The sequence below is a fragment of the Bemisia tabaci genome, chromosome 9 (genome assembly GCF_918797505.1).
Source record: "Bemisia tabaci chromosome 9, PGI_BMITA_v3".
NCBI classification, from domain to species: domain Eukaryota; kingdom Metazoa; phylum Arthropoda; class Insecta; order Hemiptera; family Aleyrodidae; genus Bemisia; species Bemisia tabaci.
This window is the reverse complement of record NC_092801.1, coordinates 18,767,047-18,782,384: the sequence shown is the minus strand read 5'-3', so window position 1 is coordinate 18,782,384 and position 15,338 is coordinate 18,767,047. Positions and strand designations below refer to the sequence as shown.

The window sequence follows — 15,338 nt, the reverse complement described above, 5'->3', positions numbered from 1 at the left end:
AAATATTGTTTTTGATGTAATGAAGCATCAGACAGGGAAGTATAAATTAATGCCTCACGGATTTTCTTCAAAATCTTCCGTAGAAAACGATTCTTACACGAGAATCTTGGAAATCAACCCCAGAACGTGACATTAACAAGTATTTTTAACACAGCACAGATCAAATGGAAGTTAGATTATACAAATGACGTCATTTTCATTTTTGCCCCCTCGACCAATGCTAATCATTGTAAAGACTTACATCTTGTTTAAAGGTTGACTGTCAGACTTCCTGTTGTGTGTTTTATTTTTGTCGTAAAATTTTGAAGAGAAAACATCTTGGGTAGTGCTTTAATTAAAACCTTGCTTAGAGGCCCATTGTTTTTTTTTTTTTTTTTTTTTTTTTTTTTTTTTTTTTGTAGTGGGGGTGTTGCATAGTTAGTAATATTTAAGTGCTGACATATAACAGCACTTAAATATATTAAATTAATAGATGAAAAGAAGATATTTATCAATCATTAGCAATAGAGAAGGAGAGGTAGAATAATATATATATTATACAAAGCCATAAATGCTCCACAAAAATTCGCTAGACAATGCATATGAATGGCCAAAGTTAAAGGATGCATGTCTCCAATGCGGCCCTGAACAATCTCCGACCATGCTTTATTTTGTTAATATATAAAAAGTAACTAACCAAAGTATCTCCCAGAAATGTTGCGAATGAGGGAAGGAAATTCACAGAAATTTTCTTTTTTTTTAAAAAAAAAAAAAAAAAAAAAAAAAACTATCGGTTAGTCTTTTTTTAAAAAAATAAAACACGAGTAAAGATTAGCAACATACTAATAAAATCGGAGACACTTTTTTATAGGCTTCAGTCATTTTTTTTTTCAATTATTTTCAAAATCTGCTTGAATTTCATCTCTATTTTCTTTATTTTATCTCTTAATTGCACTTCTTAAAATGAAATTATTATTACTTTTTCAATGCTCCTAACGTTGCTCGTGCATTAATTATTTGCAATCGATCGGATGATTTCAGAATTTAGAAGCTAGAATGAATCAAGTGACTGACCCTAGTGATAAATCAAGATGTCAAGCGATATGGAATCATGTAAATGTAATGTTAGAGCAAGTCAAACACACAATAATTCTTCTACAAATTGCCAAGGTAAGTTCGTGTCCCATTTTTTATTTCAACCCTCTCCAGTATAAATAGCAAATTTTCTGAGCTCTCAAAAATGTCCAAAATTGTGTAGTTTCCTTCCAACAGCAGGGCCGGATTTACCTACTTGCCGCCCATAGGCCGCCTGTTTTGCCGCCCCCTTCTCATTCCTTTTGAAACATCAATAAAAACCATCAAGTAAACGTGCCGGAGGAGGAGTGCATAAGACGCGCTTACCTACTCGTGTTGAGTACATTTTTTGCGAAAGCCCTGTCAACACTACTAGCAAAATTTCACGGAACTTGACGCGAAAGTTATGTTCAGTAAACATATCTCTGTGTGAACAAGGTCCTCCATTTATAAGAAATGAACCAAAAAATTGAAAGAACAAACATGAATGTGGTTCAGTAATTTTAACTTCCGCCGCTGCGCCGCGCCGGGCTGATCGCACTGTGTTTGGCGCAATGCGTGAAGTATTCCTGCAGTCTTGTAGGCACTACGCGTTTCACGCCAACCGCTCCTGACCGTACTGTGTTTGACGTAATGGAGGAAGTATTCATGCAGTCTTGTAGGCGCTAATATGTGTCACATGTCGACCGCCGTGCCGAAGGCTTGTCTTTTCATCTCAAGTCCTCGTCATCGTTCCTCTCTGCGCTGAGCTACAGGCCAAGTTGCGTATTTAGTTCCTCTCTTAACTCGACTAATTAAAGATGCTGTCTCTTTTATCACCGAAAAACGATAAAATTAGAAATGACTATACTCTCAGGAACGAGAGATTTTGTCCCCTTTTCTCATTGATAATTTTTTTTTTCCGGGTCCGATTTTTTTTATACCTATATTAAAAAAAAATTCAAAATTTGCCACCATGGGCCGCGGCCCATGTGGCCACCCCCTTAGTCCGGCCCTGTCCAACAGTAGCAATTCGATGAGGTTTTAATTTTTGATTTTCATGAAACGAATCATGAGGCAAAAGAATTGGCGCTAATGGTCAATATTTTCACGAAGTATTCTCTGAAACACCGTTTCTTCCTAATAGCTGTCATTTCAATTTTTTTAAAAATATCCCTCTGGATTTCTTTATTGGTCACACTATTCAGGGTTGCCATAGTTAGGGAAGACCGGGAAATGTCAGGAAATTTTAAATCGTCAGGGAAAACCGGAAAATGTCAGGGAAAATCGTCAAATCACCTGCATTGCTTTTTCGAGTGGATTTGACGTTTCGAACAACCAATTTTGCGAGCAAACTATTTCTGACTATGTCTTTTTAAAAAATCTGGCATTTGTCCAAATTTCAGGGAATTTTACCAAGATGTGTCAGGGAAATGTCAGGGAATTTCACTTTCCAAATTCTGTGGCAAGCCTAAGTAAAGAAAACCGGAATTAAAAAACTCAAAGTGATGGAAAATGAAATTAAACCACAGACACATTTCGGGATTCCAACTGCGACTATAATATTTTCAAATTGTGCAACTTCTTATTTTCTTTTAAAAATGCTTAGTATATGTACCGAAAGGCAAACCTGAATTCAATTTTGTGCCGTGCAGAGGGAGCTCTGAAGCTTTATCTTGATAGCTGAGGTTCCGTCCATAAAAGTTTATGTAAGGCTGAATCTGCAAAGGAAAACTAAATCATTAATCTATTATAGCTCAGCAGTTTTCATCAAATAGAATTAACACAGCTGCAATAGGTTCGTTGAACCATTTGAAGAATAAAGTTGGGCCAACGTCCATCTAAGCAGCCTGCTATCACATTTTTCAACCTTTACCTCCTCTTTGTAACTCAATAAAATCAAACTCCAAATCACCTCAAAAATACATAACGCTGGACTATCTCCATTGGTTTTTCAACTAAGAGCCTTGAAATCCTCATGACTGTTAGGACTGTTGCACAGTGGTAGCCTCATCTGTTCTCACTTGTAGCCATGGGCGATTGACCTACCATTCCGTGCGAAGTTTCACAAAGTTGATGGACAGCTCCATAATGGTTTGTGCAATTGTGAAAATTGGTTAAAAAGTGCTAAATTTTGAACTTTTTTTGGCCTTGAATATGTTTGATCTCTCTGAAGATACTTGAAAAATGTATAAATTTTCTCTCTACTGATTGCCAGCGATAGATGCTCGCTGCTTTAAGAAATGATAAAGCATTTGACAATTAATAGATCATTTTGGAAGACATTCTGCTCCCGACAGAAATTATGAGCTACATATCTTTAAAGTGAACTAGACAAGTCCAGAGAATAAAACATCATGCGCTTTTCACGACCTTTTTTGTGATTTTTCAAACGCACAATTTTCTCCCTGTATCATGAGCCCAAGTTTTCACAAACCATGATCTCCCCTTACTATTCGGTTTCTGTGAATGATTTTTCAAACACTATAAATACTTTTAATACCGTTAGGGGTCTAAACAAGTTAAAATTCTTTAAAAATTCTTTAAAAACACAAAGATAAAAACACACTCACTTGCGTAAAAATTGTTTTTCAAAAATTGGACATTGAGCTAAGCTTCACAAACAACCACAATTTAATGAACAGATTCAGCAAGAAAATAGAAACAGCAGAAAAAGATGACTCTGCAAAACCTGGGATATATGAAATCAACTGTAACACTTGCCACAAATGTTACGTGGGCCAAACGAAAAGATCATTGAAAATCAGGGGCCAAGAGCATGTGAGGAATATGAAAAACAGAGAAATCACACGCTCGGCGGTGGCACACCATTTTTGGTCCACAGGCCACAATATTAATTTTGAACCCATGCTCCTCAAGGAAGTAAAAGAGCAAAAATCGTTAGATGTATGGGAGAATATTTTCATTTACAAAAAGCGGAACAACAATTTCAATTTTGATGAGTCGGGTGCCACGAATGTGTTGTTCTAATTTCGACAAACATGACAACCCGGCAAATTGGCGGAATGAGCGGCGATGTAAACAAATACCTTCAGTCGCGGCTGATGATGGGAGCTAAGGTCAGAAACGCGTCCCGTTATTTTAAAAAACATTTTTACGCAAGTGAGTGTGTTTTTATCTTTGTGTTTTTAAAGAATTTGTAAAGGACTATAAATACTGTTACAAGTATCTTTAAGTTTCAATAAATTATTCTTTTATTGTTTCAGAACACTGCGCATCCTGTAAATGGGGTGTATCAACCAGTTATGAACACAACAAGTATTAGTGGAGGCCTTGATAAAATTGATAATAATATTAGTAAGTATGCTAAACTCATTGAAAAAACTAGGAATTTCAAGTATACGAAACCAAAACGGCTTGTGTAACCATCTAAGTTATCGGGTCCCATAGTATAAGTTCACCAAGTGTGAAGTCACTTTCAGTGAACGAAATGAGTTTTTATGCTCAAAGTTTGGAAGTCCTGTCATTTCCAGAGCTACATTACGTCCTGAAGTAGACCAGGTTGAGAACGAGGTGAATTAATTAACCTGTTTTCTCCCTCAGTTACTTACAATTTCAGGAGCTTTTTGAATCGTGAAGTAACATTAGCACTGCAAAGCATTCTCTGATAACAAGCCTATACATTCATACCAACTCAGTACTTAAAGCAAAGAGCTTAACTAGAAGGGCACCCATTGTCAATATGTGTGTATAGACTCTATTACACCCTATCTTCTCGGCCAGCAAGAAAACAAAAAGCTCTTAATGATCACCGATCAGATTTTGCAAATTTGCTACCAGACACTTCGCATAAAAATTCTGAAAAATGCAATTTTCTGCATTGCTTTCCTTCAACTTGGCACATCAAAAGTTCAATTTATGAAGCTCATTTTGCCCAGGAGGTCATGTAAGATATGATCTTATCAAATAATTATGAAAAAACGGCGCTGAATCCCTTAGTTTTCCTCTGTCATAAGGTGATTCGATGGTTGCCATTTTTTGTGTCAGGGCGACGTGCGATATATCGCATCAATTCGTCCCATAATTTCAGCTACTTGCTATTTTTTTTTGAATTTGAGATTGCACTCCTGTTCTCATTAGACGAAAGATTTATGTACCAAATTTGACAATGAAATTCAACGTAATAAAGGCAGGGTTTTTTCAGAGGAAAAAAATCGCATTTGAGTGCAGTTTTGATATCAGTATCGAATGCAATATTTTTCCTCTTAAAAAACTCTGCCTTTATTACGTTGAATTTCATTGTCAAATTTGGTTCATTTTGTCTCATGAGAACAGAAGCGGGGTCTCAAAATTAAAAAAAAATGGCAAGTAGCTGAAATTATGGAACAAATTGATGCGATATACCGCACGTCGCTTTGACACAAAAAATGAACCGTCGAATCACCTCAAGTAAATAAGCTGTAACTTTCATAGTTTTTGATGTTTCAACAATGCAGGTCTTACAAAAATTGAGGATTTTTAATTTTACGAACTTTTCATCATAACATTGTAAAAAACGTTTTGCAAGTGCTGTTGATTTTGTTTAAAATCAACTCCTGACTTAACCAAAAGATTTGGAGGTTGACAGGATGAAGAAGCTTACCAGTCTTACCAGAAGTATTTCTCGTTTCTAAATTCAGTCAACTTCTTTATGCTGATATGAGGCGGAATACATATATCAAGATTTTTCTTTGTTTGAGGACCTTGAGGGTCAAACAGGTATCTTTTTGCTCGTCAAAACAATCCAACTTGTGTATTCAGCCTTACCTCTACTTCAAGAACATGACTGAATACCAAGGTGAACTCAATTTTACTCACAAAACGCTCCACCATTATGGTTTCAATTTTGAAGATTCTTTATGAGCCTGGAAGTAAGAGTGTCCCATCCGTTTTTGATAAGCTATCGAAACAGTTCGGTTAAAAAGTAGCATAATGTGATAAGGGACCTTTTTGCCCGTAGCTATTGGAGTTTTTCCCGTTAACAAAGATTGGCTGTTGCGATTAGTCTGAAGGGAAAAGCAACCCAGAAGACAGACATGCACAACAATGATTTTTCTGCAGATTCAGAGCTCTTACAGTTCTGATTACTAACAACAATTTTAGAGAAGAGCGTCCTTATCAATGTGTATCAGTATTTCAGAACAAGCAGTATGCACCAATAGCTTACTCATAAGGATTCCTTTGAACACCCTTACTTGCAGGTTGATTTATGAAACAAACTTATGGCATGATTTGGTGTACAGTGAAATCTTATAGAGAGGAAATAAGATTTAATCGCTGTTTCCTGACTTCTACCGGAAGTCCACTGTCTTGTGTGATCTTCTCTTGCCTACTTTCATTGATTTTTCTCGGACCGAAGATGTCTTTACTCCACAGAAAATCTGTACCCTTCCTTTCTGAGTAAAAGTATTGTGGGGAGAAAATAAATCGCAGTACTAAATCTAACATCGTACTATCTCTTCTTTTGCAGGTACATTAAATAATTCTCAGTCTAGTCATATTCATTCTTCCAATCTTGATTCTGCTGATGAATGCACAGAGGCAGAACGATCTTACTGTAGGGCACACTCAATATCATATCCAGTCCATAGGTATCCTTATGGTGAGTATTAGAAATATTTGTTAATATCCTCTACTTTTGAGAGTGCGGAGATAATTTTATCTTTCTGCAGGATGTTTTGTGTTTAATTTACTAACGGTCAGGGATTTAGTTGTCAGGCACAATTGTATCGCATTCAGCAAAAATGAACCAGCAGGATTACAGTACAAAATCGGAAGTAATGGAAAAACAAAACAAACGAAACCCGAGGTAACAAACTGTGGGCTAACAAATGAAATAAAGAAAACCTGAATTAAAAAACTCAAACTCACAAAAAGTGAAATTAAAGCACTAATGCGTTTCGAGGCCCCAAGGTTGCCTGCAAGGTTGAATTTCGACTGCGATTACAGCGTTCTCAAAATTGTGCAACTTCTTCTTTTCTTTTAAAAATACCTAATATAAGCACAGTATTAAAATTTACACAATTATTATCATTTAAAATTAACAAGTTTATAGTGGGAAGCAAAAACTATTTGCTATTTTTGGACATTTTTTAAATAAATATGAAGAACATTTTTACAATACTGTAATCGCGCTGGTTCTTTTTTGCTAAATGCAATCTAATTATAACAAAACTCCTGCCAGACAAGTTTGCAAATGTTTACTATCGACTGTCATGGATAGGAGATGGTTTCATATATCTGAGCGTGACGGCATTGTTGGTCCTTTTATCATTCTCAATTGCTATTGGATAGTAGCAGGGCAGCTGCTTCCAAATGTAAACAATTCCCATCTATTATTATGAAAGTTCTAACTTTCCTTCCTATGAATGTGCGCTGAAAACATATTCAGCTTTTTTTTTCATTTGCTTCAAGAGAAATGCAAGATAAGGTAACCTGAGTGAACAATCGAACTTGCAAACTGCTATCAATATTTCTCGTGAATGATTCGAATCATTTTCAAGCATTTATTTTTGCCATTGCTCTGAAAAAAAGAGAAAAAAAAATCATTTTAATCAAATAAAATCATACCTTAAAAAGATTGTAACAGTTGTGAGATTGTTTGCTTAAACGGTTCAGATTCACTTTATTTCAATACATTAGCCTCACTTCAGGTTTGGTACAGGTCAATTTACAATAATGGGTCAGTTGCGTTGGTCACAGAATCGTGTTTTGATGTTTTATTCTTGCAGATCAACCAGAAATAATAAGGGGATTCAGGATATAGAGTTTCGTTTTCTACCAGTTTTCGTTTTCTAGAGTTTCGTTTACTACAACTTCCCTATTTCCGTAGGCAAGCCTAATTGAATTGGCGTATGCGAAAACGTCGGATGTCCCATACAGTGTTTCAGTATTGGAGTGAACGATTTCTCTTTAGCTTAAAAAACGCCAGATGGTTTTAAGACGTTAGGAATGTAAAACAATTGTATAAATAATCCATAAGTATAAATAAACGTTTACAAAAGAGATCGATCTTATTCATCAGTGTCGCGGGCAAAAAAACCACTGCAATTATGAAACCCTGTATTGGGCTAGGGACATTTTCGCATGAGTTGATTCAATTGCGAGCAACTGAGAATGCTTGTGGACGCAGTATGCTTAAAAATGCACGACACGGACTTGAGAAGTTGTGCGTTTTGGAGTGTATTTTAAACTTTCCTGATATGCTCACTTTGAGTTTTGTGCACTTACCTGTGGAACATCCGTTCAGTTGGCTGTGCCTTTTGTGTGCAGTAGACTTATTAAAAAGAACTCAATAAGTGCTGGTGAATTGTAATTTTAAAAACATGTCTTGACACAGATTTTTTTAATTAATTAAAATTTTTCAGTTTACAAATGGAAAATCTTAAATTTTGGATGCACCTTGTATCAATTTTCTCTTTTATTCATCCTGTCGAAAGTCACTTTTGGTACATCTCTAGGTCTGTGGCAAACGGCACGAAAAATAAAGTTTCTGAATTAAATCCGGGATTTTAGAAACAATTCTGGAACGTCAGTTAGCGTGAATACTTCGGCTAATAAAGCAACATCCTAGTGATGTTAAATTAATAACTGAAGCGTTCATATCAACATTTCAGAGTTGTCGCTTTTTAGAAATTCTAATTTGAAGCATTAGTTAATGAGCCATAGTGGATTTAAAACAGGCAACATTCGCTTTTCTTACAGGGAACTTATATTGTACGCACATAAAACCAAGTCTTAAGGTAAAGAATGGGAGTGAAACCTTTAAAATGAACTGAACTATAATTTTGGATGATTTCTTTTCGAGTGTCTATAGTTGCTCTTTAAAAATGTTATACAAAAATTCTAAGAAGTTTCCCTCGAAAGATAGGGATGTAATTCTATCAAGCTGTTCCTCATTCCTTGTTTTCCCTAAGTCTCTGTTTTGTTGGATTAGTTTGTTGGTTCAGTTGAATTTATTTTTAATATTCGTTTTTATATTTTTCTCATAATACTCTTTTCTTTTTCTGTATTACCAGTGTAGTCGATGAGTTTTCATGAAAATGAAATCTTTTAATTGTCTTTTCATAAAAAGCTCATGTTGAATTTTTTTAAAGTTGAAACATTGCGCAAGAGCAACACATTTTTGAACACCAAAATTAATTGAAGTATGTAAAATTTTTTGTAGTTTAACCATTGTTATATCTTCGATCTATACAGGTGTGTAGGTGCCTCTTGCCTCCTCTTTTCAAAAGTTTTAGAGAAAAACATTCAGCTTTCTTAACCCTCGTTAATGAACCTCCTCTACGTTTTCATTTTCAGATGATAGTATAGGAGGAGGAATTCCGCCTTCACTGGTTGTACCAGAAACCTCTTACTCTAGCTCAGAAGATGATGACTTTTTCGATGCCAGGGATGAAGTTAGCTCGCCTTCCGACGATAAACTTTCCACTAATTCTAAAATTTCGTCCAACATTCCAGGGTAAGTGGGTCTAAAGAAACTTTTCCTCGAGGAGCCTTCCATAATATACACCATGCTAAAAATCAGGTCTTGGGCCTTCTCTATCTCCTCATCCATAGAGTGCACAGAGTCGTAATGTAAATGGGAGAGCTGGCGCCACTTTTAAGCATTTTCCAGGTCCCGAATTCCGAGACAGCTGTGTGACGCCAGGTCTTTTTTTCGATACATGATCGATTGTTTGCGATACACGGGGACCCGGCCATCTGATGTAAACAAAGAAGATAGGAATCACATATTCCACACCATTATTTTGGATCGAACATATATTGAAAAAGTGACCCGAGCTCGGCGCACACTGGGCTCGGAATTCTTTGAGCAGAACATGGTGCCAGCCCATTTACATTGCAACTCCAGCACTCTATGCCCTTATCTTGCACTTTTTGCTCGAGCCAGACTCCAACCTGTCTCTCAGAGTGTGATGTAATTTATGGGTGTCTCTTAAGTTTGGCAATTTTTATGTTAGTTGCTTTGTACAGCGCTTCACAAACTAACCACTGCTTGATTTTCGCCTTTTTTACTTGCCCTAACTTACTTTCTTCCCTCTATCCTTCCTTTGAGTCGCTGAGATTCAGGTGTCAGCATGGCCTAAGTAGTTAGTTACTTAGAAAAGAATCAAAAAGTGTACTCTCCCATTTTTGAAAAGGGGACCTTTCTGAGAATGATGTCCTAAAATTTCCAAAATGACTGTACTGGTTCAGAAAACTATGATTTCCGCGTCCTGGAAAAATTAGAAAATCCTACCTTCAAAGCCTTGTAAATAGAGCCCTTTCATGTGTGGGGGATTTGCAATTTAAATACTTTTCCCATCGTAAAATATCTCAAGGAACACTATGCTGCCACTGGTTTTCTCTGAAATCAACTCCAAGGCTCAAAAAAAGCTCTTAAGTTGAGGCCATAATGGAGGGGATATCCCACGCTATCCTGAGAGTCCACTTCTTTATTAAGCCTAACTCCTTATGCAAAGATGGGAGCAAATACTTCAGCAGGGTTGCTGTGAATTTAGTTTTGAAGTCCTCAAACAAAGAGGCAACCCTGCTAATGTATTCGCTCCTTATCTGTGCATGGAGAGTTTTACTTGGATCGCATTTTGAAAAAAGGACCAGGGGCACTCCAATGTCACTAAGATCGTGCAACTTTTTTCACCTTGCATGTACTAACAGATCATCTAAACAAATTTTATCTTCACACCCAATAAATTATGAACAATAGGAATGAACTCAAGACAATAATCAACTTTGTGAAAACTGTTTTCATGATTTCAGTAATTTTATTCAAAGAATGCAAGTCGCACAACCCTAGCAACATCGGAGTGGTCTTGGTTCCGTTTTGCAAAATGCAATCCACTTAATACAGAGGTGGTCAGAATAGCGTGGGATATCCTCTGCACTACAGCCTCAACTTTGGGAGCTTCTTGTGAGTTTTGGAGTTCATCTCAGAGAAAATCAGTGGCACCATCGTGTTTCTCGCAAAATGGAGATGTTGCATGTGCGAAGAATTTGCGATTTGACTGTTGATTCTTATGTAAAAGTTCGCAAGAAACACGATGGTGCCACTGGTTCCCTCTGAAATCAACTCCCAAGCTCTAAAAAAGCTCTCAAGTTGAGGCCAAAATGGAGGGGATATCTCACGCTATCCTGAGAGTGCACCTCTACATCAAGACAAACTCTCCGTGCAAAGATAGGGAGCAAATATATTGACAGGGCTGCCACTTTATTTGGGGACTCTAAAACTGAAAACACGGCAACCCTGCTAATATATTTGCTCCCTAGGTATCTTTTCATGGAGAGTTTGTCTTGATGTAGAGATGGACCCTCAGAATAGCGTGGGATATCCCCTCCATTTTTGCCTCAACTTGAGAGCTTTTTTTGAGCTTGGGAGTTGATTTCAGAGAGAACCAGTGGCACCATCGTGTTTTTCGCGAACTTTTACACAAGAATCAACAGTCAAATCGAAAATTCCTCACACATGCAACATCTCCATTTTACAGAGGTACCACAGCTTAAATCGCCAAGTCCTGACACATGCAAGAGCTCCATTTCTTTCCTTGCCCCACCCATTTTTCTACCTCTCTCCCCGCAGAGCAATGCACCTGTACAAAGGGTATTTTCCTTTCGGCGGATCCGTGACCCATTTACCGGCGCAACCCATTTTAGCGTGTAAATAAAGCTGTCTACGGAGTCAGCCCGCGGCGGCCGGGGGGGGGGGGGGGGGTGTCATCGGCCGCAGCGAAATCCCGGGACAAGTGTCAGAGTAACGTGGCACGTCTGACTCGGGGAAAATATTGGTTTAATGGTCGTGTTTATCTTTTTTTCCCCCCGTTGTTCAACCTCGTTGCAGTCGTTCCAATTCGTGTCGTAGGTAAAGATTGCGCGTGAGCTAGACGCAGGCGCCATGATGCCCCGGTCTCCCCTCCCCGTGTCGCTGCCGCCTTGCCAACTCGTGCACCGTATAATCGAGTTTTTGAACCGCGACGAGCGAGGTTTTCTTTTCCGCCTGCACGGGGGAAAAAACACATTAGATCTAGAGTCCAGACTCGTCTTGAAAACATTGACCAAAGAAAATACTCTTGATTCAATCGGATTTTTGCTTGAATCAAAACGAAATCCGCTTAAATTAAGAGGCTTGGTTCTTGATTTAAGCTAGATTCTGATTGAATCAAGAGCACCAACTTTTTCTGTTCGATGTTTTTAAGAGTCTGGACTCTACATCCAATGTGTTTTTTTTTCCAGTGTGTGGTTGTCGGACAAGATGATGGTGTCTAGTTTTTTTAAAAACCAGGGAAAACCGGGATTCATCAGGGAATTAAAATTTACCGGGAAAATCAGGGAATCTGTTCCAGAAACGGGAATCTCCTCTCGAACCACCCAGGGATCATTTCGTTTTCAAATATGGCGGTCTAATCCGACGTGAGCCAAAGAAATGACTGTAAGCTTAATTAAAATCGATATGCATGTCTAAAATTCTAGAAAATGATATTCTTTTCCCCAAGAAAATCCCGGGAAAGCGGGAGAAAACTTCGCTTTCTCATCAGGGAATGAGCTCCTCAAAATCAGGGAAAAATTAGGGGATGAGCTTTGCCAAGAAAACTAGACACCATGGACAAGATGGTCTCGGAATTTCTAATGGAAGACCCACATCCGTAAATAGGTAATCAAACAAAACGACGAAACTTCACAAGAGGAAATTCGGAATAGATTATGTAGGAATCAGTGGATTTCACGTTTCTTACTCTGTTTTGCTTGTCTGCCACGAAACAAGTGGCTGCTTGGATTGTGTTTCCTTCAGAGAAAACCACCCTTGAAGCAACGACTGCATGAAAACTGTTAAAAATACTCGTAAATTTTAGCAAAATTTTAGCAAAACCTCAAAGAAACTTTATTTAGGAAACTCTTCTTTGGGTATTTCTTTTTAATTAAAACTAAGTACTAGAGGTAAAACTTGAGTGAAAAAGTGTTATGAAACTCTCAAAATATTAATGTAGTTTTCTAACGTTTAAAATATTTGAAATTGTTCTTACAAAAAAAAACAAAAAAAAAAAAAAAAAAACAAAAAAAAAACTCATTTGTTTCAAAGAATCTTTGATGTAAGCCAAGTTCACAAAGAGATAAATTTTACTTGAATAAAATACCCAAAAAGAGTTTCCTAAATCAAGAATTTTAACAGTTCTTTAAAGAGTGTTTGAATTTTGCTTTTTGAAAGTCCTTACTCATGTAACATCCAAAATTGTCCGTCATTTTCGAAAATTTATTGTGAATTTTCCTCGCTCATTCAAAAACATACCCACATAGAAAATTTCTAAAGGAATTTTTCGGTAGTTTTCTCCTAAAAAAATAACATTATTAAAGCTTTTTAATTATTTCAGTGAATAAACGAATTTTTCGCCCTGACCGTCGATTTCTTTCAAATGAAGACCGTGTAACTTGAAACGCGCGCGTTATGCTGTCGGAATATTATTTTTTTTTGCGACGCAACTTGACAACCGCGTTATCAGCTGTAGTTGCGGTTCCTGGCGCTAGCTCACTGTGCGTCTTATCTGCACTTTGCCAATCATTTGTTTTGATTTTCACGTTCAATGTCAACAATCAGTGCGTAACGTAACACCGAGATCCTCAGCTCCGAGGCGAATTCGCGAATCTTTAATTTTCACAAAGCGGAGTTCGATCGCGTAACTTTGCCGTTCGGTTATCGATCTGTTCTGTAGTTAACCTTAAAATCAATCGTTCTTCGTTCTTGGCATTCGTAGCCGAGACGCGCTTGGCGAATGAAAACCTGTTCTCCGCCCTCGTCAGAGTCTATTACACAACTTTTCTGGTTTTCTCTGTGTTATTTGTTTGCGCTTAGAACCGTTGCACAGGAATCAGGCATTTCCGCACCTTCCCTATACCACTAGCCAAGATCCAATTATCAACCCCCTCCCCCCTCAGTGCCACCATGTCCCCCCTGAGTTTGTTACCTTTTGAAATCTAATGTGTCGTTTTCGGTGCTATAAGCCCAGGTAAATTTCTCCTTCCCTGTCGAATCTCTCACAGCTTTACCCGTGTATCTAAGATTTGTGAAGATCAATTTTAGTGGTAGCGTAACATCCAGTGAAGATGTCAATCGTCCCTCCTCTTCGCGTTTGTTTACCATCGCAGTAGCTAAGTTTCAACGCAACTAGATATCCCTGTCACCATGCTTCGCGTTCTTACTTCGAAATGGAATAGCCTCAGTCGAAGGGATAGCGTTACCAAACCCAACGAAAGGTTTGTTATCCAGTTCGATTCGAATGCAAGTCACCCTGGATCTTGGAATGCGCAATTTTTAGAATGGTTTTCTCATAATGGTCTCTATAAATTCTTCTCTCTCCTTTTGCACCCCTTTTCTTTTGCAAGCACCAAATGTGTAGAAAGGTTAGCATGTTGCCTCAATGTTTCTGTTCTGCTCTGCACCACCTATGCAATTGGCAGTTTATTCTATTTTGAACTACGTAAGTATGCGTATTTCCGTAACATGAGAGATTGTCTGTTACATTTGTTACTCCTTTGCTCTAGCTGTCATTCCTGACCAAGTCGTTATTCCCTAGAAAAGTGTAGTTCTGTTATATTGGAGCTTGTTATTTAATGTATCAAATGCAAAGAGATTGATTCATTATCGTTTTTCAATCAAAGTTATTTAAGTATCATCTCTTCAATATCTTAATCGAGCAACAGAGGTAGGAGGAAAAAAAGGTCGCAAGATTACCTATAGTTTCTGCTAAATCTGGAAGCCTCAGAAAACAACCTGAGTTGTAGCTTTCTTTTTCTGACAAGTTTTGAGTCTTTTTCTATGTATTTTTTTGAATTTTGTCGAATTCAGATAACGTCGAAAAATTTTCTCAAGATGAGGGAAGAATGCATCACATATAGTGTTGCCCAACACTCTAATGCCACGGAGTCTAAAACAATGGCCTCTTCTGTGTTGCTTGTCAGAGATTTCATCACTATAAATTCTTGTCGTGGATATCATCTGAAACACAATGCCTTGAATTGCCGAAAGCACCATGACCTGCAGCTTCTTGGGGTACTTTGCCTACTTTAAGCTTGCTGAATACATCAGAACAAGCTCTGCTCACTTTTGTCAGAAACAGTCGTTATAACAACAAGTAACATGGTGAATGTTGACAAAAAATCTGTCACAATTTTGATTTTACAAAATTGAATATTGTGGAACTGTGAAAGATTGAAATCTACTGCACAAGGCGTAAATTGCTGATGAAACCATCTCCTCCTCTTGCATCTTTGCCCTATGTGCCCCCTAGCTTGCTTTAGCGAATGATGCAATTCTGACT

At 37.6% G+C, this 15,338-nt stretch overlaps 1 protein-coding gene across 1 annotated transcript in view; it reads left to right on the top strand.

Annotated features, from left to right (window-relative positions):
• LOC109034810 (oxysterol-binding protein-related protein 9) overlaps positions 1–15,338 on the top strand; it is a 109,342-nt gene that overhangs the window by 80,853 nt on the left and 13,151 nt on the right. Inside the window, exons 4-7 of the mRNA XM_019048168.2 lie at positions 1,021–1,149; positions 4,260–4,350; positions 6,503–6,634; positions 9,334–9,493. Coding sequence (XP_018903713.2) covers positions 1,021–1,149; positions 4,260–4,350; positions 6,503–6,634; positions 9,334–9,493 — 512 coding nt within the window. The remainder of the gene's footprint in view (positions 1–1,020; positions 1,150–4,259; positions 4,351–6,502; positions 6,635–9,333; positions 9,494–15,338) is intronic.